Source organism: Ptychodera flava, chromosome 18 (assembly GCF_041260155.1).
Source record: "Ptychodera flava strain L36383 chromosome 18, AS_Pfla_20210202, whole genome shotgun sequence".
Lineage (NCBI taxonomy): Eukaryota > Metazoa > Hemichordata > Enteropneusta > Ptychoderidae > Ptychodera > Ptychodera flava.
In genome coordinates this window covers 20,923,325-20,950,164 of record NC_091945.1, presented here as the reverse complement: position 1 = coordinate 20,950,164, position 26,840 = coordinate 20,923,325, and the positions used below count along the sequence as shown (strand labels likewise).

Genomic DNA, 26,840 nt, shown 5'->3' with positions numbered 1-26,840 from the left:
CAGTACGGACGGCAGTACGACCTAAACACTGGCAAATCTAAGCTTCAAAGTACCTGGACTACAAAGTACCTGTGTAGACTATGTGTTTTAATTGTGATATTGATTTGACAAAAACAGCTCTCTCTTCTACAACGGCCAAGTACAAGGAAAGTTGTACACTATATCGCAATGGATATTGAATTTAAAATAATATTTAGAAGTAGTGAATCATTTGGCATACTTGTATTGATCAGTACCGCCACCCAGTAATACCCACAATGCTGCTTGATTTGTACACCCAGACATTATTTGCTATAGCTTGATTCATTTGTATCCGTTTTGTGACAATTTAAAACTTAAAATTTATTTTCAAAATTATTTGTTAAAACTATGCTCCAAAATTATTGGTTATGTGTGTATTGAATTGGGAGACTATGTTTGGAGGTGCTAGAAATGTTACACTATTCAAGGTCAAGTTACCATCAATTGAGATGGGCTCCTCATACCACCTGTTAGACATATAAATTTCCTTTGTCATGAACATTCAATAAAATCAATACCCTTTTTTCTGCTAACACAGGGGCAACTTACTCCCTAAGTTTCCTCGAAAATATATATTATGGCTGTCAAAAATATCTGTGGCAAAATTACAAAATTGCTGTCTCCTCTGTTGGAAAGGGATTGATCTCTTCATTATTCAAAGTGGAAAGTCAGAAAAATATGATCATCTAAACAGTGTGAGAATTTTGAAATATGAACTAATCTATTCTGTGTGCAGAAGAAATTTTGCTTCAGATCAATAAGGGATCTCGGTGTGTACTGATCAAGGAGAATTATGGGTAACATCACTTACTGTGCACCACCCAGTCTAGTCTGGCAGAGACCCTGCGATTCGCGTTCTTCCCTGTTCATGCTGTTGGAACACGCGCACGCCCTTCAGAGATGTGACGCAAATCCCAGGGTCTGGACATTCTTGCAAGCGACCGGTCGGATTTCTGCCTGATCCGGGTACTTTATAGAACTCCACACATCCGTTAATCAAATAAAAAATGACAAGTACCATAGCCAAATAAAATTGAAAATGAAAAATAAAACCATACTGCGTATATAGGTTTACTAGCTACTAGTATACATTCTCTCCGCCCAGTTAGATAGGTGTTTCTTTTGAAGTCACAACCCTTATATTCATATCTTGCAAAAACCGAAAGTCGCTGTGTCTGGCAGTGCGTAGCCTTCGAATGCAGTCCCATTGTGGGCGTTCACAAAACAAGGCACAGCGACTGTGGAGAGTCTACACCCAGTCTTGTAAACTGGCCAAGTCCCATTTAGTCAATATAATAGAACGTACTGAAGCAACTAGTGGTAAAATGGAATCAATTGAGTGGCTACATGCTATGAAATCTTAATTTGTCATGCACACATCGCTTGCACTACACCATTTACAACAAAGTAGTGCAACCAAATGTGCAAAACATGAAATGAAATCAAAATGCATGGTCACATGATAAGACCACAGCTTTTTCTTATCAGCTTGATAAAAAAGAAACTATGGTAACACTGTTTCATGTCTGTGTTATGCCAAACTTGAAATGGAACTTCAATTGACAAATTTTGACCTATTATTATTGGATTCTGGATGGTATATATATATATATATATATATATATATATATATATATATATATATATATATATATATATATATATATATATATATATATATATATATATATATTATATATTATATATATACCACTGTATAATGGTACATCTCCTTTATATGGTTGGGATGTACCGTGGTTTTAGGTGATGTTGAAATTTGACAGGTAATATTCTTTCGGTGTCTGCATTTTGAAACCATCTCTGAGCATTTTTCAACAGCATAGATTTATCAGCTTTGATCATGTGTAGCTTTCCTGATAGACAAAGATTACATCGCTCGCATATGTTAGAGTAACTCAATGCTCCGGCAATAATTGAGCATGATACATCAAAGTCCTGGTCCTAGTTCTCGAGAGACCAAAAAATGAAAACTTTGATACTTCAGTGCTGTTCTCAAACTTTTTGTTACGGAATGATTGTGTGTGATTAAAGCATGTCTGGAAGGTGTTGTTGTCAAGTGTTTTATGTAAACCTTTGACTTGTTGACTCCTGCTGAGACTAGGGCCTTGAAAATGACACTCCTGGCTTGACAGTCACCTTTCAACGGACAGGAAGACTTGTCTCAGCAGTTACAAATAGCTAGTAGATCTTTTGGTTTCCAGCGATTTCTCTCTTATTATGGGATCTGATTATTATTTTAATATATTAACCCTCTGCTTTTGGCATCGAGCCCTGTAATTAATATATATACATACACAGACACGCACAATGAAAAAATATATGTATTTATGCGTGTGAGACAAATTTCTACAGACTGATTTTTACTGGGAGCAATATGCAATATATACAAATTCACTTCAATTCCATTTCTGAAAGTTTACTAGATCATTTACAGCTGTAACAAGGGTTGGACGCTTGATGAATATTCTGATTGCCTTGAGAATGACTTTACGGTTGAATAGAGTTTGCGTTAGTGAATATACTTCAATCGAGCAGTGTTCAAAAGTGTGAAAACCATTTCAGCGGGGCATTCATGACTGATTCAGATGCTTTCAATCGGCATGAAGATTTCGCTTTCTGTGTTTCTGAACGCAACAATGGCTGCCTTGTGGGAAGGCAAACAGCTCTTATGAAAGTGCCCAGCCGGGGAGTGTTTACTTTTCTTCGAATCCTCCATTGAAAACCGCTGACAAATCTGCGGCGGCGTGAATTCGAATTACTTGGTAAATACACATATACTCTGCATTTGTAAGGTAGCACCTAGGAATAGCATCAGATGTGATGAGATGGAGCATATAGCTAAACTATGGCCAATGATGAAGAGCAATATTGTGCATCAAGTGCTGTGAAATTGCAATTTAGGTGCCTAATGCATTGGCAGCATATTGCCGTCAATTTTGGAAAAGATCTCGAAAATTTTCCTTTCAGACCAAAACAGAAAAAATGTTCTAAATCACTTGTTACTCATATTCATGGCAAATAATATAAATGTCCTGATATGTAATTTTCTGTTGCCACGATAAATGTCCTGGTTCCTTCTATCCGAAACATCGTTCAAGAAAAACCGAGGTATCAAAGTGTAAAACTCATGTGTAATTTCCTCGCTAAGAAGGGAGTAAATCAAAAGGTTTTGTTTTCAAAATCATTTTCTGGTCTCTTTAATTTAAGATATGAAATTGATTGTTTTTACATAATTTGCAGCATAAAAGGAGCATTTTAATGACATCAGATTATGAGGAAAGTACACTGTTTGATCCGATTAAAAAGGGGGGAACAGCTGATTTGAAAAATGTAAATCCAAAAAGTAAACAAGAAAGACAGCCACAGTGTACCTAAAGGATTTGGTTGTTGGTGTCCAGACTATAACAATACCAGGATTCTTCACCAATGCTAAGATCAAAGATAAGGCTGCATTACCCGAATTCTCCCCCATGTCTGCATGAAACAAAAGGGGGCACGGAGAATGCAGAGACTTTGGAAAGGAAATCCAACCTGTATTCACTGAGTTCTAGAGAGGTTATAGCATCTGCAGAAATAAAAGATACAAGTATGGAGTGTCTGTATTATGCGTTCAGCGCTATCTTGATTGTAAACACTACTGAAATGCGCGTGTTGTATTGGAAGCGTGGAGAAATCAAAGGAGAGCTGCAGAGAGGTCAGGAGAGGTTTGTTTACTGATCATGGTCTTGTGGTAGCTGAGCTAACAACACCAATAAATATTACAAGTGTTTGTTCATGGTTTTATTTGTTCACACCTTTTCTTTGTGTATCCAGACAGCTTGTGCTGTATTTCCTTTGACAAGCGAGACAATGAAGTCTGTTTGGTTTCGGCATCTATAACTCACAGCATTAGCATCTCAAATGATTTTCCAATGAGGATCAGACGTCTAATACAAGTGCTTGATGTCAACGACTGAAATTCATTTCATGTCGACCCAAAACAAACATCACTAGTACAAAAAAGCCACAATCAAAATTATGATTCAAAAAGTCACGCAAAATAAGTGATTTGATGTGACCTTTCACATGATGCAAAAGTTTCGTGATAAAACGGTTTTATTGCTTTTGAAAAAAAAAACCAGTTTCATACTATAAATGAAAACTTTCTCAGTACCTCAGAAAAAGGAATGTGTGTTCAATGGTTAATGTGGTAAACAGTATGACTTGTGCAGACTATAAGGATGTTTTGAGATCTCTTAGTTGGAGGGTGTCCCATACAAGTTGTTTCCTTTAAGTTTGATGAAATATCATTTGGCATGGTGGCAATTTCGAATAAATATAAACTAGAAATATACACTTTAATACACAGACAATCAATCACAGTTCAAACAAATAAAGTCTCATTTTAGCTCCCATAAGCTACGTAGAAGCGGGTCTGCAGTGTTTTGCCACCAAAGGTCACGGTTGTCTGTGTACAAATTTTCTGCAAATGATATAATGCACAAAGTTTTTCATGGAATTCGCTTCTGTTGTTTCTTCTAACTCACCATTCTAATGTTATTAATGATGTGGGTCAAAGGGTAATATTCCAAGAATAGCTCTCCAAGATCCCATGTGACTTCAGATTGACTGTACAAGGGGGAAGATAATTGTTCTCATCAATATTTCTGTTGAATGATAAAATGTCAAGCTGTTTCCTCTAAAATAGTTTAAAATTACAATTATTTGTAATAATAGTCTTTTACAAATAGTGCTACAGCTTTACCAGATGTTGCTTGCATATATAATTACCAATTAACATAAAAGTATGACAGCACTATTTAAATATCACAAATAATTTCTTTTCACTTGGTCATAGATCATATATATATTTCATATGAAATACAGCAGGTGTTTTATGGTGTCAGTGAAAATGTGTGGCAAAGGTGTTAATATAGCTATATTATGAGTGTGTCAAAGGTTTTGCTGAAAGTAAAAACTTAGTCATTCTTATTTATGTGTAATTGTACGTAGTTGAGATAATACAGTACAATAATAAATGTGTGACCAAGGGGTAGCATTGCTATCACTAAATTAAAGATTGGGTTGCTCGTAAAGGGACATCATCTGAAACTTTTGATAAAATTTTAATTAGTTTGGTCTCAGGAAACGAGTGAATTTACTTTTTCTTCTCCCAAAAGTGTGTTGAAATAGAAAGTTTCTAATTTGTTATACTGCCAACATATTAGCATTGTGTGAACTATGGCATGTGATGTTATTGTTGACTGTCAGTTTGGATGCGTGACACAGTCACACACAAGTTTTGTTGACATGTTGGACTCTAGGCATATCTACATCACTTTGAAGTAGAAAAAAGAAAACGTAGTTTACAGATTGAACAAAAATAGACGGGGAAAAACCTCAAAACTTACGGCTGATGCCCGGGGCGGATGGGGCTTTCATAGCAGATGTATTGATCTCACTTGAGAGTTCATTTGATTTATGAGCTGTTTCAATGAGAATGGATTGAATTTTAATGAGTTATTTGCATAATAAAAATATGGTAATCAGACTGGTCTTTCAAATGACAATCCACCCATTCAGTTAGATCGGATACATTGTTGTCACTGATCTCAAAAGTCTTCATAGAATTTTTTGTGCTTGACATGCCTTGCACCTGACCTTTGCAAAGATAATATATGGTTCAGTGAATTTATAAAACGTTTGAAGAATTGCAACATCGACTTATTATTATAGACTAAACTAATGTATCCATTCATGAAAACAGTTTCTGCTTGGTTGGCTTGCTATGCTTTTTAATTAGCACTTGATAATGGCATTTTTTTCTGTTCGATAATAATTTTTCACTTCATTTGTTTGCGGAGGAATTCACCAGGAACTAGTTCCATATTTGCCTTTCAGTGTGTATTTATTATTACATTGCATTATAATAATAACTAGTAGGAGGTCTTGGTTAACATTCAGTTGTTCCCATTATCATGCAATTTCCGAGCAAGCACTTCTGGAATGGAAATTAGAAAAAAAAGAATGGCATTTGTTTTTTACGGGCTATCATATGTATAAACAGAGTTGCCATGGAAGCAAAGGGGGCCGGATTTTTTTTCATACTGAGCGTGTGAAAGATGAAGGCCGTGGCAACGTGGGAATTGCGAATCCTTTTGTGGAAAGTGTGTATCCAATCAAGAACTTTAAATTGCAGAGGAATAAATGCGTCAATCATCAGATAACATTGCTAAAATTGATCGGAAACGGGCATTCAAGGTGAAGGTCGCCTGTGCACCTGAGGGTTATTGACAATTTGAAAATACGAAATAATGCACAGTATATAACAAGCTTCGTTAATATTTGATGTGTGGTAGGGGTGAACTCATCCAAGTAGTTCTGAATTAAAAAAAAAACCACACACATGAAAAAACGGTAAATGCAGAGCATTTGAAAAGATGACCTTGGCATTATGAATACCCTGGGTGAATGCCAATCATTCTAACATGCTAGGCTTGAACAGACTACCTCCAGCCTTTCTACTTGGCTTACAGAAGATAGTGAGAGGAGTGGAGTACTGTATGGCTTGTTTCTTCTTGAGCTCAAAATGTTTCACCCAAACTTTGGTATCCACTGGGAAAACTGGTATAAAGATACACAGCTACACAAGTAATACTAAATAAAATAAGATACATAAATATTATACACTTCATCAATATCTTCCCTTTTAACAATTTGAACCTAATAAAATTGCTGTTTACCACATTTTCAAATTTCATGCAAGCCCGCTGCATTAGAAGGAAGAACTGAATATAGACAACAGCGAAAGCTTCTGATATAAAAGTTATTCTGTATACAGTTAAGTTTGTAGAGTTGAACTTAAATTTACCTTTAACATTTCAGTTTTAAACAGTTTACTTTAGGAGATACACAAAGAAATATTCAAATCATTAACATTACAAACATTCAACAAATTATAACAATATAAGGAGATAAATATTAGTGATTGAAAGACTGTATAGTAATGGTGTGAATTGATAGCCAGGGCCTGAAAAATTTAATTTTTATCCACTTGTCCCCGGACAAGTAGCCTCTATTTTTCTACTTGTCCGTAGCAGAAACTCACTTGCCCTGAAAATTTTCAAAAAAAAAGATTTCTGCTCTTACCAAGATTGTGGGACCTCGAATGGTTTGTGACAAATTGGTGGTATCTACAGTTTATAATTGTAAAAAAGTACATTACTGTAATGAAAATTATTTAATATGCTTTCGTCGTTTATGGGAATTCTTTCCATTTACCGCATTAAGATGTGTTTAACAGAAATAAATAAGGCTTACTATTAAGATGTTTCATCACACTTATGACTACAAAAGTAGAAGTGATTGAAGACAATAGTCTAATAATGCAGACATTCACATGGTTTTTTCACTAGTGCTGTAAAGTTCACTTCATTTTTATAATTGCCCAATTGATTGATACTTTTTCATTGAAATTGCAAAAAGAAAATAGGTTGAAACGCTAAATATCTGAGAGGAACTCCTTTCTCTTCATAATAGCAATAGCAACTTGCCATACCACGGCTTTGACAAGCTAGGTGGCTTTTGTTAAGGTCCGCTACAATCAAGATAGGGGGTCTTGACCATATAAGGAATTCAGCATGGTGACCTACACAAGCTTGCTGCGTACGATCGAAGAGTGGCATGAGACTCCCCGGGGAGAAATTTCTGACTGCAAAATACTACTTTGAAAGACAGGGATATAGTGCTTCATCAAAATTTTGGAGTTACTGATATTTTTAGGTAAAGTTGTGAGCTTCCATCACACCACATAGTGCCGTTTGATGTCCCGTGCAGTGTGGCTAGAAATTTCATTCTCCGTACACACTGTACTATAATATAGCAAGCAGGTTAGTTGGGTAGAGTAACCGTGGTTGTCAATAAAGTTTGCTTCACTGTTTCACTGTCCAAATTGTTTGGTGAAAAGTTAGTTGTTTCTATTTAAAATGATCTAGGCTTCCGCTTCAAACATCATTGTCTGGTTATTATCTCGTTACATTTTACATGTAAATGAGCGGAGAAGTACGTGGCCCTGCATTTGCCAAGGGTCCAGTGACTAGTGGACGCACATCGACTTGCTTACCATAAATCGCAAACTGTAACAGAGTAACTGATTTTTCTTTAGTTTTTCGGTTGAGACGAAAAAAATAAGCCCGATTTGAGTGCGTCGAGTGACCCATGTCTGGTACTTTTGGGGGACATTGTTTCTAATTTGCGTCAAAAGACGAAAGAACGCACTCTGGCAAAACACTGTGTTGACTCTGAACTTTCTGCCCGCGGGCAAGTGAGGGCTAGTTTTGCACTAGTCCGTATAAGAAATCAGTCTGTCCCGGGCATCGGGCAAGCGTAATTTTCAGGCCCTGATAGCTCGTGCAGCGGGCTGTCGAAAGAGGCCGCAAGCGGCTCACTGATACGCATATTGTTTTGATACATAGAATAAAATTCTTGATGGCATTATTGCCGTCGTGGCAAATTTGCAAGCAGTAAAGTTGTAAAACTACTAAATTAACTGAAAAACATTGAAAATAACTCAAAAAGCATTGATATATTTTCGTTTGGGATGAAACATATAAAACCCATCGGTAGCATCCAGCTGTCAAGCGCTCCTCGCTTGCAGCCGTCTTGTGTCAAGGGTTACAGCTACGGCAAAAAGCACGCTGCAGCGTGCAGAGTAGTCGGTCTTAGTGAGCTGACGCACGCATAGCAAGCAAGGCTTGAAGCACCTCTGACAATGAAGCACAGTTCAATGCCCATCTACCATGAACAGTAAACGGTCACTTCATTGAAATTACATCGCTGCGTGAGCTTTGGGCTCAGCCCTAGTGTGATATTATAATTAAGTGTTAAATACACACAACAGAAGAATGTCTAATTCTTTGACCGGCTTATAAATTTACAAACCACAAAAAGACAAAAGTGTCTGCTCCTGTACTTTGTTGTTTATGCAAGATGTGTCAATGACACACTGAATTTTTTCAAACAAGTTACCACATCAAATATGCAGAGTAACCTGTAAATATTGACACTAGTAAGAATGTGATAATATTGCGACAGCTGAAAAGAAAGCCAAAAACACACAGTACTTTGACATCTTTTCAAAAATGTAACGAAAAAAATCATTAGCTGCTGCAAGATCTGCTCTGTCCCCACATTGCAAACATTATTCCAACACTCATTCGTACAAAAATCAAATATCCAGTCTTAATAAATTTTTTATCCCATGTACCATCAGAAAGGTGATGAAGGTTTCCTAAGGACTGAACATTGCTAAAAATATCAAAAATTCAAAAATATCAAAAATTCAAAATTTCAGGTACATAGAATATTGTTATGCTCTTTTAATTATGCATACAGCAGACAGGAAATAACCATAGATTACCTAAGGTACATTTATATGGATATTTAACAGAAAGAAGATTTTCGATCAAATCAAATTCCACCTTTTGTACTTGTATTGCTCCCTCAAATTACAAGACGACATTTTTTGTCCTCGTGGTCTGTGGATGTAGTCACTTTCAATGATTGTGCGATGTCCTTGAACCAAGAGGTTACAATAAGATGGAGATGTACAGTCAGAGCATGTGAATGACATGGCTATTATAAATAATTAAAATTGTTATCAGAAGAAACAACAATTATTGTGTCTCAAGTGCATTCATGCGAAGATACATTTATGTGAAACTCATCAAAAATACAATAACCGAGAATTAATTCTCTAGAAGTGCGTGACTTTCACGTCAATGTGGAAGGTCAACGGCTTGTGTATTGTGGCTTCTTACAGAGAGAGATCACGTACGCCAGTCGTAAATTTACATAACGTGTGATTCGGTGTATTGTGTCAGCGTACGGAATACTTATTCCAGGAATCACAGATTACGTGTCATTATGGCGAGCAGTAAACCCTCCTGGCATATCAAATTACATGGGATGTGCTTCCCCCCTATTATTCTAATCTACTGGTCCAGCTACACTGATGCAAGTACTAAGGGAGAGACCAAGCCCTAGGGCGATAAAAAAATGAGGGTTGGGAGTGTTGGACAGTAAACGGATGATCCATCTGGAAAGACGGGATTTTCTGGTGCATTTGCTGTGAGTTCAGGAACAGGTTCCATCGCTGCTGTCAGCACACACGTATACAGATGTATTGTAATCTTGGATCTGTATTTGACTGCCAAGCATATTCACTGCTTACAAGATTGTTCAATTGTTTGCATGGTGTTTATTCAAGAACATCATTGAATTTTTTTTTTCAATGGTCATACAGAGCAAGATTTTTTGCAAAAATAGGTCAACAACTATGGGTTCACACTTTATTCCCAGAGGTGCCTTCATTCACTCTTGCTGTTAACAATTGCTAGATATTCTTTGTGAAAGGTTCAATAGCTTTGGCTCACCTAAGAAGAATTTACACTGATTATTAATAGTACTTTCAAGGAAATTCCAGGTGCCCTACATCTCAAAGTTGTCATGTAATCAATACGCGGCACAGATTTGTCAGAAATCCTGTACTCAATGGTTGCTGTGATAATTTTCAGTTTCCAGAATTGCGTTTTTTATTGTCTGTCAATTGGTCTCCATGTAAATTTGTGAAGGGATTAATGCCTCATTGTGGTTATTTTCAGATAGAACCGGTCTTGACATGTCCTTGAGAAAATAAATGTTTCTGTCAAACCATGGCAATGTGACTGTCAGTGTGCTTAAGTCAGTGAATGTTTTCCACTCGGTGTACAAACCGAAGAATGTGATTTGTACTTCATATATTTACTTGATTGCCTTGCTTGTAGGGTTTCTCAACAAGCTTTTCAACCTTACACTTACAACAAGGTAGTGGTGCAACCCTTCAAACATCACATTTTGGTAAAAACCATACTGTTCTCTATGCTGGATCAGACCTCTTTAAAGGGAAATGGGGGGATGAGGTCAAGTGGTGGAAGGAAAGATTTTACTCGGTTTGTCAAATCTTATATCATTATGGATTGGTACGTTTCAATACTATTTCTGTAGAGAGGTCCCACTTCGTTCAAGAAAACAGACGTACATACCAATATTTGATCACGATGCAAAGAAAGTAACAAAACTGAGTACTGATCAGTCGACTCACTCTGGATATGAACCTGGTCTTCTAGCTTTCCGTGTTTCCAATCATTATCCTTGATTTACTGGATTAGAGTAGCTGCTACAGTGTGCTTGATGCCGCTGTCCCTCAAACACTAAAAACGTCAATCAGAATGAAAGGACATTAAGTGGATAACCCCGGATAAATTGACTAGCTAAGTTTGTGACACGAGACATTTACCGGTTGCAGTTCTGGCAAGATCCTGTCCAGTATGCCTTTTAAGTAAGTTTCATGCTCAGTTGACTCAAAAGAGTTCCTGTTGACTCAAATTTATTTTTACATGTATTACATATATTGGTACAGGGCTGACTCTAACTAACTTTGATATTCCTCAGTTGACTTTTAGAGTTTAGAAATTTCAAACATTAGAGAGGAAAGTATGTCTTGTCTGAAATTCAAATAGAATATGGCTCAGTTTTGACTTGAAACCTGGATTATGCCAAATAATGCCTTAACCTTATTATGCTCAAAATTATGACTTTGACGTCGATGAACTTTGTCCGGTCAATCTGTAGAGAGTAGAAGGCAAAGACTGTACTGTCGAAAGTGAAAAATTAAATGAAATCACTTTTCATGTGCAGTAATTTCAATGTTAACATCTACGACCAGGAGAATATTGATTAATATTGACGTCAATAAATTGTACTTGACTTGAGATTTCAGGATTGGCATCTTCAACATTGCACTTGTCGTAACGATGTTCAACCGTCGATGGTTCACTTAATCCCAATCAAAGTCACTGACAATTCTTGGATTTTTCAAGGAGGTATTCAACAGTATGAAGTAGTATTTGATGTCCACATTGTACTATTTTTTCAGGAGTGATTGATTTCTTGATATGTTCTCGAGGACTTCTAATTGTGAGAAATTTTTTTTTACTGATTGAGATATAGACATTTTCAATTTTTCCAGGACCCTTCAATACTTTCCAAGAATAATTTAAAATCCTTGAGCTCTCCAGGGTTCCAAACTCTGTACAAAACAGTGGGTTAACTTTGCTCCATTAACGAGGGCATCCAAAGCTATATAAATGAAAATAGGGAGTTTGAGGAAATCGGGGGAGAATTTGAATAGGGTGTCTCTCTGGCGTAAAGTTTGGATAGGGGGCACTGTCCTGCCCATATTTTAGAATATCCTACTCAACATCTATGGCTGTGTCTGTTGGTACATTTATACGTGGTGACCTCTTCAAGCATGCATGTTTTCTTTCCTCTCTCAGATGAATAGTTGTGAACCGACCCACTTCAGCATCTGAACACTCATTTCACTGCCTCTAACATGTAGCTCACATCAGTGTGACTGTAAGACTCACATCTCTGGCACATACCTGCATGTATGTCCTCTCCTACAACCACAGTCCTGTCAAAATGCATAAAATCTTTCAGGTTTTTACGAAACTTGAATGACGCTGAAACTCCTGAAATGGAAACAGTAAACAAACAAACAAATAAAGAAATTAATAAATAAATAATTAATAAACAAATAGGCAAATAATAAATTAGTAAGTGAATACATGTACGTATGTACTCACCTAAATGAGAAATTAAGTTAGTTAGGGTAGGGATTTGGCCAAGCTGTTGTGACTGATGTCTTCACTAGGTGACTAGGTGCTGTACATTGTGAGTGCAAATCCCATCGAAAATCTACTGAATTATTAGTTAGTAATTTTGTTAGTTAGTTAATTTCAAAGACTGTTTTCACCAAAAACCTATTCTTTGGACCATCCATCATTTAGCATCTCAGGCAAGTTAGACTCGGGAACTCATTACAAATCTATGACCTTGAAAATTCCCTTATGTATACAAAGCGGGGAGACTGAATGAATATTATGTCTGAAGTTCCTAGTTGATTTTATGATGGATCGTTGACAGAAGTTGGCAAATATTTGCTCTACAAATTGTTATTCTGCGATGATTTATGCCAAGCTAGTAAATTGACACGAGATATATGAGCAGCTAAGACAGCTGGATGGCGTCTTCCCACAGTGACACTGAACCCTGATAAATTTCATACGATATTTTCTCTTTTCTTTCCAATTTCTTCCTCTTCCATAATTATGATATGATAGCTTCATTAATCTCCAGATATTATCTCGCACAGTTACAGCTGATCTTTCGGTAGTTTGTTTTCTGATTATTGTTACTATTATTATATTTTTACTGCTGCAGCAGGTGTGTCATTCGCATTCAGTCGTCCTCTCACCGTTGATTTTATCAAATTTGTAAGCCTTTAGTTTCGAGTTTCCGGAGACGGTTAATTTGAATAATATTTGGAGACTGACATATTTGCATGATACAATAAAACACAAATAATAAGCATGGATGTTGAAATTATCATCTTGAATTAATAATAATTAGTGAGCAGGAAATTTAGTTTAATTATATTTGACAAGTCTTGGTTGTTGTCAAAGTGGGATTTTGCTAAACATATAGTGTTCCAAACCGGTACTTGTATCATATACGATACATAGGACTGTGGATATACATGATATTGTTATAACCAGGTATTTTTTTGCAGTTTGTGAATCCTTGAATTTCTTTCCTGCTTGTTTACTGGTCCATTCAAAAAGAGTTCTACTTGCACATGTAAGATAGAACGTGCCTCGGAGACAGATATTCTGATTTTCAATTTGTACAAAATTCTTTTGGCCTGCACTTTTCTTGTGAGGGCTCATTTTGAAGATTATAGAGTGAAAAAATTACTCCAAATTCAATATTGTAAAGGAATATCTAAAATTTTATTCATCTTTATTTTATTATTTCATTTGACCTTACCTAATGAGGGTGACCTGATAAATTCTAAAATAGTTTATCTCCCTATTAAAGGACCCTTGAAATTGAAAAATCTAAATTACATACACCGTAAGGCTTATTTAAAAAAGGAACAAATATGGCTTCTCCGCTAGGTGACTGGGTACTGTACGTTGTGAGTTCAAACCCGATTGAAACCATCGTATATTATATTATAAAAATCGGTTCAATTCAAGCCATATTGTTTAAATGGTATTATGGAACTACAGCATTTTTCACTCAACAGACTGTGTCTGCCTTGAAGAAGCAAAGCTGGGCAAGCTACTACGCAGGGTTAACATGTTGCATACTATATTAACATGGGCTGTCACCTTCATTACTAAAGGCTGCCCTCAGAGGCAAACATCCCTTGATTTATTCAGTATCTTTTTGTGCAGGAGCATAGAATTGGACTTGGCAACTTTTATAATCTCTATCGAATATCACAGACATGTTAAAGTTTCACCAAAATATTTTGTACACAGAAAAATTCCACATTAACAGATCTTTTCTAGTCACACATGATATTGTACAATTACTAGAACACACCAGTATACACACATATTTTTCCAAAAAGCACAGATACTAGAAACATATATGTATCATTTATTTCTTTCCCGACAAATGTGCAAATTCAGTGATCCAGTGTAGTCTCAGTCACATCATGTAATTGCATTAGTATGTGAAGATGTGTTAGAAAACATTACTAAAATAAAATGTTCACTCCGTACAGTGAAGCTCATGCAGCATGACCTTGTGATAAACTGATAGGTAAAATGTACCTCAAGCAGATATTCAGACTCGGAAACTTGTACAAGATTTTTCTGGTCTGCTGCTTATGGATTCACTTTGAACCAATGGAGTCAACAAGTTTTCGCCTTTTTTATTTAAAATAGAAAACTTCCTTTTTCCCAATAGAGGTATTAAACACAGGGTACAGCAGCCGTTCAAGTTTGCAAAGTGACCCCTGATTTTTATACCTGATTATGATTTCAAAGATTGTTTATGTTTTCCTAAGGAAATTTGAGCTAGTTTAAAATTGCTTGTTCTCATGGTGCATACCGCTCAAAAAAAACCCCAAAAAATATTTTGTGGCCAAAAAAAAAGTGATGGGGGAAAAATGCATGAAGGCTTTTCTCATGTCAGGAGAATTCTAATATAGGAAGAAGGAGAACACTGTGTTTGGAATGTCACAGTTAGTTCTCCATTGTTTTTGAAAACACAGATGGGTGGCTAATTTACATATTAATGTATAATCTGCATATTTCTCTGTTGTAAAAATGAATTCTTTTGTACAGTTATTAACATATGATTAGATTGCTTTCAAAACAGATGGGTTACCCATCCTTAAAAATTACCTTGTTGACAACCCTGGAATGATGAAAATATAGACGACAATAACCCTTCTACCACAATGGTTTGGCCCAACACCCATTGATATAAGCGTATTAACGTGGACCCGTTTGCAGGAGATTGGGGATGAACTAGTTAAATTGATGAGTTAATGTCTTCTGTTGACAGCTGAAGTTATGGAAACCAACGAAAATTTCTCGTTTGGCTCATTCAGAAAGCTTTCACACATTATGTATATAGATTACTTTCATTTTCTATATTCAAAGGAACAGTTTATAATTTAGAATTAGACTGATTAAACATTGTACAAATTGATTAAATCATTAATAAGTTATTCATTGTATTGAATATGAGTCTGAAATAATGTTTGTTTCTCAATAATTACATTAATAATATAAGCCTGTATTTCATTGAGCTATCGCAAACTTTTGTTGAATTTTTACTTCAATGGTGTACAAGTAGGAAGGAACAACAGTGTTGTCTGCAATTTCGTTGGCTCAATGCATGCAACAATGGGTAATTGGGTAATTATGGTTGAAAAAAGTGACAACAGGCAAACTCTTTGTGTTATAAGGAGATATACCTTCGTTACGTCAGGGTCGATGGATAATCAAACACATGATTGACAAATGGAATTCATTGTGTTAACGGTGGAGGGGTGTTTCTCTATCTTGATTATGTTGCATGAATTCATAGTAACTATACACTAAGGTTACACCATGGAAACTGTTTATTTTGTGATGCTTAATCACTGTTCAGGTTTCATCTTGAAATGTTTGTTGTTCCCAACCCGGTCAGTGGTTTGACCTTCCAACGACCTTTTTCAGCAATTTGTTATGTTCAGAGGAGGATAAGTCAAAATTTCGTCGCAGGATTCTTTGCATACCCCAACTTTTGTTTAGGGGAGGGGTTTGGAGGTCATGAGTCTAATTAGCCATGCCATGCTTTAATTGCACAATTTTAAACTACAGACTCATCAATTTTATATGCATCAAGAGTATACACATGGTTCTTTGTGATGAATCATAGTGACATTTGCAATTGTTAATTGTTTTATGAATGAATTTTTCTATTCATTTGTAGGAACAATCATGTCGTGGGCAGAAAAGAGGCATTATAAGAAAACGAATTTGACTGAAATATGGATTAAGTTTTGTTGTATCACATCCTGCACTTTTATTGTGTAAACTAACCTATTCTATACCAGTGTATTATTGTGATTTCTACCCTGTGCAGTCATAGCTGCTCACATCTATGTCACTTTGAAAGACTTTCAAGACTTTACTTTATTCCTAGTGACAGTATCATGTTGTAGAATATGCCTTTGGGACAGATATTGGACTCTCAAACTTTTACTTTTCTGGTCTCCCCCGTATGGGGGCTCATTTCGAAGCTCATGGAGTATTAAAGTCTTTCAGACTTAAAACGTATTGTACTACCTTAATAAGGAAATGTTCAATTTCACTGATGAGTATCTATATTTTTTTTGTAGGGATTCTTTCGTCGCTGCATCAACAACAAAGCAGATTTCTTGTGCCCGCGTGACAAATCATGTGAGGTGAATCGCACAAACCGGAACCGATGCCAGTACTGCAGGTTACAGAAATGCATAACGCTGGGGATGTCCAAAGATGGTGAGTACGACATCCATCTGTACAATGTGAGATTACCGTGCAGAAATTGATGTCTCTGATGAGCATCATTCTCTACTGATTTTCAAAAGATTTGCAGGGCAACATGGACAGTTCCTCTCAAAGGCGGACAAAAAAAAAAAGATGAAATATTGAAGAAGGGAAGTAATGCATCTTTGTAATCCAGGCTTTCTGATTATTGAATTGCAATGAGGCATGTTCCGGTGCCTGGGAAGCAGTGCAAGTTTTACATATGAGAGTGTATGTACTTGTGAAAATAATATATCACACTATCGTCAGGCAAAACATATGGTAGTGATAATGATGATGATGATAATGATGATGATGACAGTGATGATGATGATGACAGTGGAGATGCTGTTGTCAGTAGTGATGATGATAGTGATGATAATGACCCGACCCGAGTATTTGTTTTTTCAACACTTACATGTATGACAGCTCTATCTATCAATTTTGAATATATTTGAAGTCTTCTCCATCAAATTACCGTTTCACTTCTGCAAGTGGAAATGAGTAACGTGCTAGCAATTGTAAATGCAACGTATGGTTTTCACTCATTGCTTTAGGAATGTATACTCTGTGTACGCTACAGATGGGAGAAAATGTTACGTATACGACTGTAGATGACGCAATAGCTTTTGAAAGCCATGGTAATGATCATGACAGCAAAAGCAAACGATTACTGATAGATTTTTTAGAAAGATTTTTCAGAAGATGCATGTTCTGATCAGAAATAAAATAATCAATCCAACATTCATGATCTGCCGTTTCCTTCCCGACAGCTGTGAAATTCGGCAGGATGTCGAAGCGCCAACGGGAGAAAGTTTTCAAGGAGCTGGAGAAGCTCGACGTGAAGAAAATCAAACGGGAACCCGATCCCATGCCGGGCCCTCCAAAGCCTACCTCACCTGTCATGAACAAACCGCCGCCCATTGAGGGCACCATGCCCCATCCACCAATCAGAAGTCTTGCCACCACAGCTGCAATGTACAACTATCCAACTCAGGCCGTTCAGACGTCACCCACAACGCATTTCCCCATAGGTCTCCAGCATTCCCAACAGAGCAGCGTGGCGAGTCACCATACGCCTTCTGTCGCCGCAGGACCTCTGAACATTGACCCCAGGCAGGCAGAGTTGGGTGAGCTCATATACTTCTTTTGTAGTTGTTAAAATGACGATCTCTTCTGAACTGGCCATGAGAACAAAATAATTACAAACAATGTACAAAATAATCATCACAAATCCCAAAACAACAATAAAATTAGTTCCTTGTAATGTTTTGTTCAGAAAGTATTCACAGCTTACAATTGTTGAGTTTCATCGATAATATTAACAATATTAAGATTTTCCATTCTTGCTACGCTAGTTTTCATTCTATGTATCAAGAATAACAAGCCAACACCAAGAACTATTAATGACCCTGTGAAAAGTTATTGCCTAATCAATGACCAATAATCCAGCTCAGGGGATGCCAGGTTTGGGTTAAAGATACGGTTAGGACTAAGATTTACAACTCCTTAGGAGAAATCTTTTCCAGACCTTGCTTTGCTCAGTCTAAAGTTCTGAACTCGTAGAAAGATAAACAAGATAATGCCACTGATTTACATAAAATAGATACAGTGTATGAATAGTATTACAGCCAGCCTTTAAGAACCCCTGAGCTGCAATAATATTGGAAGGTTACACATTTTGAGTTGTTGTGCTGGTGTCTTGTCCTCTTTCTGCGACCGCCATTTTTTCCCCCAAAAGTGATAGATACACTGCTAGGATATTTATTCTGATTGTACCACATTGCTTGGAGTTTGTGCTCCCTGAGGGAGTATGGTATTATGAAAAAGGGGGTAGATTAGTGGCCTGGTTGGTGATAAAAAGCGTGGATCCTTGAGACTGTGTGACTGTCATATGCCAAAGGCAGCAATACCAGTAAAACTGCTTCTACTGTCGATGGTGAAACATGCATTTAATTTCTGCTACAAGACAAAATACTGGTAACATATAATGATGATGTAGATGTTTTCAAATTTAACTTTATAGTTGTTAGGATCGCGTAGACAAACATTACCACTGATACACTGCGTATTGTGGCTGACATAAAGTTTTAATAGGTTTACAATTTATGTATGTAAATTGTCAGTTTTGATATACAAGTAAAATATAATAATTTGCATAAAATATGATGAGTGTGAAAAAACAGAAACATTGCAACATTTGGTTTGGTTGTATGTAGTAAGCAGAAATTCAAAAGGTTAAAATGCCATCTCCTGTGATGCTTTTCAATACTGACATGTATACACACAATATAGCGATGTTTGATTCAATGAGTTGCAAATGTTTTGGCTGCAGATCAACTTACCACAGCAATCACCATCAGCCATCATCAGACCTGTATATACAGCACGGCCCAGCTGGCCTCAATGAGAGCCACTGCCCAGGACGCACTCAAGACCAAGGTGGAACCAGTCTGGGTGAGCAGAACTTCATCTTCTAACCTCTGACCCCATAGTAACCTGTGACCTGAGGGAACTGACCCCAGAACAGAGTTCAGAGGGTTAAATCTTTTTCCCAAAACTTGTTGGTAATATGACAGCCACACATGCATCTACTGATTCAAGATACTGTACAAATCCACCCAGAATTATACCAGAACTATTCATTAATCAAACTAAAGCCTTGACGTATTCACTTTTAACCCTTTCACCACCATGGTTTGGCCCAAACCCATTGTTATCAATAGTAATTATGGACCTATTTACAGAGAATTGGGGGTGAATAGGTTAAATATATTTCTCCTTACACATTCTTTCATTTGCAATTCATTTATTTTGTAACTTATTTCTAGTATCGCACTGCAGTTGTGCATTGTCTCTCAATATGGCCATGCGCCCTGGGTTCAGAAAACCAAAACCAAAAATCCTTTTTCGAGTTTTGATGCATGAGCTCTTGCCCCCTCATTCTTAGATGAAGGAATTACATAGGTCATGTGCCAGCTTTTATTATCAATCACAATGGCCCCTAAACAGGATCAAGGATAAAATCAACTTCCCTTTTTGCTCATTCAGCCAAGAGGAGAACAAGTCTTTAAGTCCTTAAGATTTCCTGTAAAGATTTTACCAAGTAAACCGTGTCCCCACGTGACCTTTGGTTAAACCATTACTGGCTGCTTAACTAGATTGATACGTACAGCATGCATCACTGCCATAACATGGTTTTTGAAAAGGGTGTTTGCGAGTAACAAGAAACGAAGAGTAGTTCATGATATTTTTTTCTTTGGACTCTTAATCAAGCGTAACATGTTACCCTGAGTTCAGTAACATTGTACACACTGGTTGATGCCCTGTAATCAATGATCTGAATCAATAATTAATCCGTCTCTGTCAAACCTAAACTGCCACAAAGTGTCCATTTCCTGCCTGCGGAATTCTCAGTGCCACTCTTATATTTCAAGGTCAAGGTCAATGAAATGGTTTCTTTTGCAAGGTCAAAGTGTCTCACCAGGTTATCAGAAGACATATGGCTAACTTCATAATTTACGTCTGTTATATTTCAAGGTCAAGGTCAATGAAATGGTTTCTTTTGCAAGGTCAAAGTGTCTCACCAGGTTATCAGAAGACATATGGCTGACTTTCATAATTTATGTCTGTATATTGTTGTCCACTGCATTGACATCACTGAATGTTACTGCTATAGTGGTTACATGCTCGCTAGACATCGATAAGGATCAGGAGCTGTTCAGTCTGCCAATATGTCTGATACAAAATCAGCTTCTGTTTGTATCTGCAGTATAGCAATATGCTATATGTTCCAATGATAATTAAATATTGTAAAACATAAATATTAGTGTGCTCTCTAAAGTCAGTTTGACATACCAATGACTAAGAGTGTTTACTTTGACATTGAAAAAATAATGGAAAGAGCTGCAGCTAGTGGCCTTTCAAATATCATTGTTGCATTGCTGGAGGGCTGATTCGCGTCGATTCAAAGAATTTCCTGAATTAACTCTGTGAGTTCAGAAATCCGCAAAGTTCAAGGCTACACTGGTCTTCTGTTTATGTGGAACTTACTTAATGCATGCAAGTTAGTTTTGAAGTTTTCTACCTGGTAAAATATTGAATATCATCTTGAACCCAACCACAACCTGAAATAACATCAATGCAATGATATGGTGAGCATCAACTTTACAGAGCTTGCTGTTATGTTTTGGCAGTATTTACATAGCAAGACCATTTCTTTTTTTTTTCTTAAAAAGTGTTGAAAAACATATTTATAGTATGTGTGTGTATATATGTACATTATATAGTATGCAGGTGCAAATATGTGTTTAAGCATGTGTGGCTGGTTTTTTTAGCTCCGCTGTCAGCGACGCGGAGCTTATCAAATAGGTTGATTATCCGTCGTCGTCCGTCGTCCGCGTCCGTCGTCGTCCGGCGTCGTCCGTCAACAATTGCCTTCTCCTCTGAAATCACGAGTCCAATTGCTTTGAAATTTTATATGCAGTTCACTTGGGGTGACCTCACTTCAGTTTGTTCAAATCATGGTGAAATTTGCATATTTGTATTTTTGGGGCATTTTTTGGTGTTTTTGGTAAAAAATCTTCTTCTCTGAAACCGCTCGTCCGATTGCTTTGAAATTTGATATGCAGTTTGCTTAGGGTGACTTAAATCAGATTTGTTCAAATGGTAGTGAAATTTGCATATTTGTATTTTTAAGGCAATTTTTGTCATTTTTGGTAAAAAATCTTTAAAAATCTTCTTCTCTAAAACTACTGGTCAGATAGCTTTTATATTTGGTACATATGTCCCTAGGGATGATCTATTTGAGATTTGTTCAAATTGTGCAGAAATATGCAAATTTGCATTTTTAAGGCAATTTTTGCCATTTTTGGTCAAAAAATGTATTTCTCAAAAAGTACTGGTCTGATAGTTTTGAAATTTGGTATACAGGTTTCTATAGATGAACTAAGTAATATATATTGAATTTCTGATGAAATCTGTAATTTTGTATTTTTGGGGCAATTTTTGCCATTTTTGGTCAAAAAATGTGTATTTCCAAAACTACTCATCTGATAGCTTTGAAATTTGGTATAGAGGTTTCTACAGATGAACTAAATGATATTTATGGAAATAATTTTGGGGCAATTTTTGCCATTTTTGGTCAAAAATGTGTTTCTCATAAAGTACTGGTCTGATAGCTTTGAAATTTGGTTTGCAGGTTTCTACAGATAAGCTTAGTAATATGTATTGAATTTCTGATGAAATCTGTAATTTTGTATTTTTTGGGCAATTTTTGCCATTTTTGGTCAAAAAATGTGTATTTCCAAAACTACTTATCTGATAGCTTTGAAATTTGGTATACAGGTCTCCATAGATGAACTAAATGAGATTTATTGAAATAATGATGACATCTGCAATTTTGAATTTTGGGGGCAATTTTTCCCATTTTTGTCAAAAAATGCGTTTCTCAAAAAGTACTGGTCTAACAGCTTTGAAATTTGGTATACAGGTTTCTATATATGAACTAAGTGTGATATTTTGAAATTATGATGAAATCTGCAATTTTTATTTTTGGGGGCAATTGTTGCCATTTTTGGTCAGAATATTTTATTCTCAAAAAACTACTCATCAGATAGCTTTGGTTGACATGTTCTTAGGGATGATCGGATGTGATATATTCAAAGTATGATGAAATCTTCAATTTTGTATTTTTGCAGCTTATTTTAGCCACTTTTTTCTGGCCACTGCATTGAGTTATCAAAGATTTCCACCTTCTTCATCAACATGTGTCAAAAATAGTTATTCTGTACATAAACACAGCGGAGCTATATCGGCCGCTAGGTCGCTTGTTTTTTTTAGCTTTGTGAATGAACATAATGTATTGTGTGCAATCCGAAACGTCATTTTGTTGACAAACGAATTCTAGACGCACTTACATTCAGTTGCTATACAGGCACATTGGACTGTACACACATAAAGGCTGTAGCCATGGCCTGACATCTTTGAAATTAAAAAAAAAAAACAACACTCTACCTTACTGATGAACAAATATAAAGAAAATGAATCAAAAATAAAAGGTTATGGAGCTTGAAAGTAGAAGCAAATGATTCTCTGTTCAGCATGTTTCCAGACACAGATCAATATCAGGGACTTTTCATTTATTACAACGGTTGTAATTTATTTGATGCTTGTGGTTTCAGTCTCAGGACGAAGTCTGGTTGAAGATGGCAGAGTACCTGACTTCCCACATGACTCGGATAATTCACTTTGCTAAAATGATACCCGGATTTCTGAACTTTTGTCAAGAGGATCAGATCATCCTGATCAAATCTGGTGAGTAGTACATCAACAGATTACGGGAACATTGAAAAAAACAAAGGGGATCAAGAAAATTCCAGATATTAATTCAACTGGGATGACAGCGGTCAAAATCTCACAAAGGAATAAATCAAATTCTACCGATAGAAATCTGATTCTGGAAAGTCACGTCTTTGATAATGTACCATAATTTTATTGTGGAAATTTTCGAATTTTTTTAATAACAAAAACAAATCATTACGTGGCAGTTTTGAGAATTTGAAGCAAAATTTCCTGCAAAGTTTTGATATCACAATATCGTTCATAGCAACTGGAATGAAAGCCTGACAAAACAAATAAACAAACAATTTGATAAACTTAAGTAGCAAAGAAGAAATATGATGGTCGGAGTGTGCTAGGGATAATGTATTTACTCAAAGCATGGTGATTGATGGGGTTCCTGTGTTTGGGGGCTGAACTGCGGATATCTGCAGTCCGCTCAACCAGACAGTTCATCCTCAAGGTGACATTGTGCAAGAACTGAAGTTTCAAAACCAGCCACGGGTGAAGACACAGATCATCAAATCACTGCGTTACACCACACACTACTTATTTCATTATGCCTTGTAAACTGGAAACATCCACGGCGTAGAGTGGAAAAATTCCTGAAGCGGAAACTGTAACTGCCTGGTGATGGAAAATTAATCTTTGATTACTGATGTAAGGTTTTTCCCTGGAGGGTTGTTTTGAAAGTTAAAGTTTCATTAACCGAGGGAGATGTGCTGAGGGGAAACAAAGTCCTGCAAAGCGTACAGCTCGTTGTCAAGGATTTTCTACCCACCACGGGACTAGAGTTTTTGACAGCCATGTGTCAACCTTTTGGTTGAACTGAACAAAAAAAGGTCATGAAACACTTGAAAAATAAAAGGGAAATAAAAAAAGGGAAAAAAAAGGGTGATTCAAAATAAAAATACCCTGTGAAATGTGTTCATCCTTGCATCGGAAACTTATTCATATTCAGTGTGCTGTGTCCAGGTTATTGATTTCTGTATGTACATATGCAGTACTCATCAAACAACGCTAACACCCTATATTGACAGACCTGTCTGAAACCCAAGCTAGTCCTTTCTTCAGATGTTTAAAGACTTCAACATTCTACAATCTGACAATGATGAAGAAAGGGTCCTTTAACACAACTCATAAATTATGTGACTTCTGTGTACTGTAATATACTCTATTAGAGGAGAGAAAGTTTGTTCAAAAAATATTTCATGTGTTTCTGTAACATTATAGATGGATAGTTAAAATAAGACAAAATAATTTTTTGTACGTGTATGCTAAATGCCCCTTGCCCTACCAAATTGATATTATTATTATTATTATAAAAAATTACCATGGAATGGAGTTTAATTTGCAAACCTCATCTGTCTGTTCTTTTTTTATTCACATTGCCTAGGTGGTCTTGAAGTCATCCTTATCAGGTTAGGCAGGCTTTTTGACAATAACACAGGAACGTTCCCAATGTGGGATGGGAACTTCACCCTGGAACACCTTAAAAGTCTAGGTAAGATATATTACTTCAAAACATGCTGGTGTGAAAATAAACAGACATATAGGAACTGACCCCCCCAACACACACACACCACACACACACGACAGGAAACAAACAAACACTCAGCAAAGCCCCACTAGGCATGAAGGTGAAATATAGTGTCTCTCGAAGATTCTACTAAAATGAAAACAAACGATATAAACCTTAAATTCTCAGTGATACCTGATGCAATGTATCCATTTCTACAACCTCTCCAAGGAAAGACATTATTTTTTGTAGTTTTGTGGCTGTTTTATTAAGTTGGAAAAAATTAAACAAGTGCTACCAATTATGGATATTAAAATATATTGTTGAATAAAGGTCAGGTTAAGTTTGAAATCAGCCTCAAATACATTTGATTTTTATAGGTTCATCTGTTTTGAAAGATATCTACTCTGTTCACTGCATGCAGTAATTTTCATAGTATCGATTCATAATGGACATTGTCATACATTGCAAAAAACAGTTAAAATAAAAAAAATGTATTTGACAGTTGGTATTACTCATTGTGACTTACAAAACGTAATCTGTGGTTGGCACTTTTGAAGTTTTCCTAACGGTTTATGCAAATTTACCAATCAGCTATCCATGATGTAAAATATTATTTGAGAAAAACCTACTGACATGAAGATCCTGTACGTAATACCCATCAATGTTGCACCATGTAGAGGCCTGAGCAATACCCAGTGATCTAAGGAGTATGGACTATAGTCAGGATTTTTGTCCTGGTCCATTGTCACTGCCATGCGTTGGTAGCTTGGAACCAACCTATTTAGAGTCGAGGTGGTTATGTAGGAGTATATGACAGATGAATGATTTGGAAAATATACAACACCAGACAAGACTGCAGGACTACCAAGTTTCTGGATACCATTGCATCAGTTTGGATCTGGTCTGTCATCAATACCATGTCATCAACAATAAACATCATGAACTGTATGCATTAACAGTCACACACATGTGTAAAGACAAGAACTCAGAAACTTGTTTCTTTCTGAGGTACAATGTGCGGTTAATCTTGACATGGAATTTTAGGAAAAAGTTACCAACCTGCACATTTCCTTGTTTCATTTCTTGCAATTCAGCAGGTGTGATAAGCCACGATTCCTTCTTTGAGTCCATGTTCGACCTGTCCCGGAATATCAGCGGCCTCAATCTGAGTGAGGAAGAGATAGCCCTCTTCAGTGCTGTTGTACTCATCACAGGAGGTAGGTCAAAGGTCAAATGTAAGGTCACCAGTGAGGTGACTTCACCCCACTTATCTACTATTGGTTGAGGATGATGTGAGATGTCAAATAAATACAAAGGTCACTAGATGGCAGCAAAGTGATATATATATATATATATATGCATTGCCAGTCAGACTGGTGCTTAAGTTTTGCAAAAATATTTACATGAATGGGATATCTCCTGGGCTATATCTGAAAAATTCTGACGATCACAGCAAACAAAACTTGGCCTGCTTTCTATTGAATCCTGGAAGAAGTGATCAGCATCTCTTGGTCCTTACACTCAAACTGTAAAGCAATTTAAGACGGTAGATGAGTTATTGCAAAGTTTTGTGATGAACAGCTGCTGGTATATGACTTGCATGTGTATGTAGAGAACACTTGGTTGAGCAAACAGACCTTTGTTCATTCTGTGGGAGCAACATTTTTCATTTCTTTCTACTGAGATTTAGTCTTTATTTGAATAGGATTTTTAAGTTTTAAGATTTATTTTAAAGTTATTGTGCGTAGACAACATAATCTTATTCACATAGATCAAAACATTTTGAGGAGAGGGGTTAGTCTGGCAGAGACCCTGGTATTCGCGTTCTTCACTGTCAAGCAGTTGGAACACGCGCGCCCCTTCAGAGACGCGACGCGAATCCCAGGGTCTGGACGTTCTTGCAAGCGACCGGTCGGATTTCTGCCTGATCCGGGTACTTTATAGAACTCCACACATCCGTTAATCAGAAACAAATGACAAGTACCATTGCCAAATAAAAT

At 36.6% G+C, this 26,840-nt stretch overlaps 1 protein-coding gene and 1 long non-coding RNA gene across 4 annotated transcripts in view; one reads left to right on the top strand and one right to left on the bottom strand.

Moving 5' to 3' along the window:
• Positions 1-22,963, bottom strand: part of LOC139117136 (uncharacterized) — a 55,677-nt gene extending 32,714 nt beyond the window's left edge. Inside the window, exons 1-6 of one of the 2 annotated variants that reach the window (XR_011548460.1) lie at positions 22,898-22,963; positions 19,325-19,494; positions 17,879-18,160; positions 17,398-17,467; positions 12,504-12,593; positions 11,162-11,270 (exon numbers count right to left, since the gene is read on the bottom strand). This is a non-coding gene — a long non-coding RNA (uncharacterized lncRNA). The remainder of the gene's footprint in view (positions 1-11,161; positions 11,271-12,503; positions 12,594-17,397; positions 17,468-17,878; positions 18,161-19,324; positions 19,495-22,897) is intronic. The other variant, XR_011548461.1, reaches the window with a different exon arrangement.
• Positions 1-26,840, top strand: part of LOC139117131 (nuclear receptor ROR-alpha A-like) — an 83,554-nt gene that overhangs the window by 47,923 nt on the left and 8,791 nt on the right. Inside the window, exons 3-8 of one of the 2 annotated variants that reach the window (XM_070679981.1) lie at positions 16,811-16,952; positions 17,753-18,109; positions 19,315-19,436; positions 23,162-23,294; positions 24,715-24,822; positions 25,938-26,057. In XM_070679981.1, coding sequence (XP_070536082.1) covers positions 16,811-16,952; positions 17,753-18,109; positions 19,315-19,436; positions 23,162-23,294; positions 24,715-24,822; positions 25,938-26,057 — 982 coding nt within the window. Of the gene's footprint in view, positions 1-16,810; positions 16,953-17,752; positions 18,110-19,314; positions 19,437-23,161; positions 23,295-24,714; positions 24,823-25,934; positions 26,058-26,840 lie in introns of both variants that reach the window. The other variant, XM_070679980.1, reaches the window with a different exon arrangement.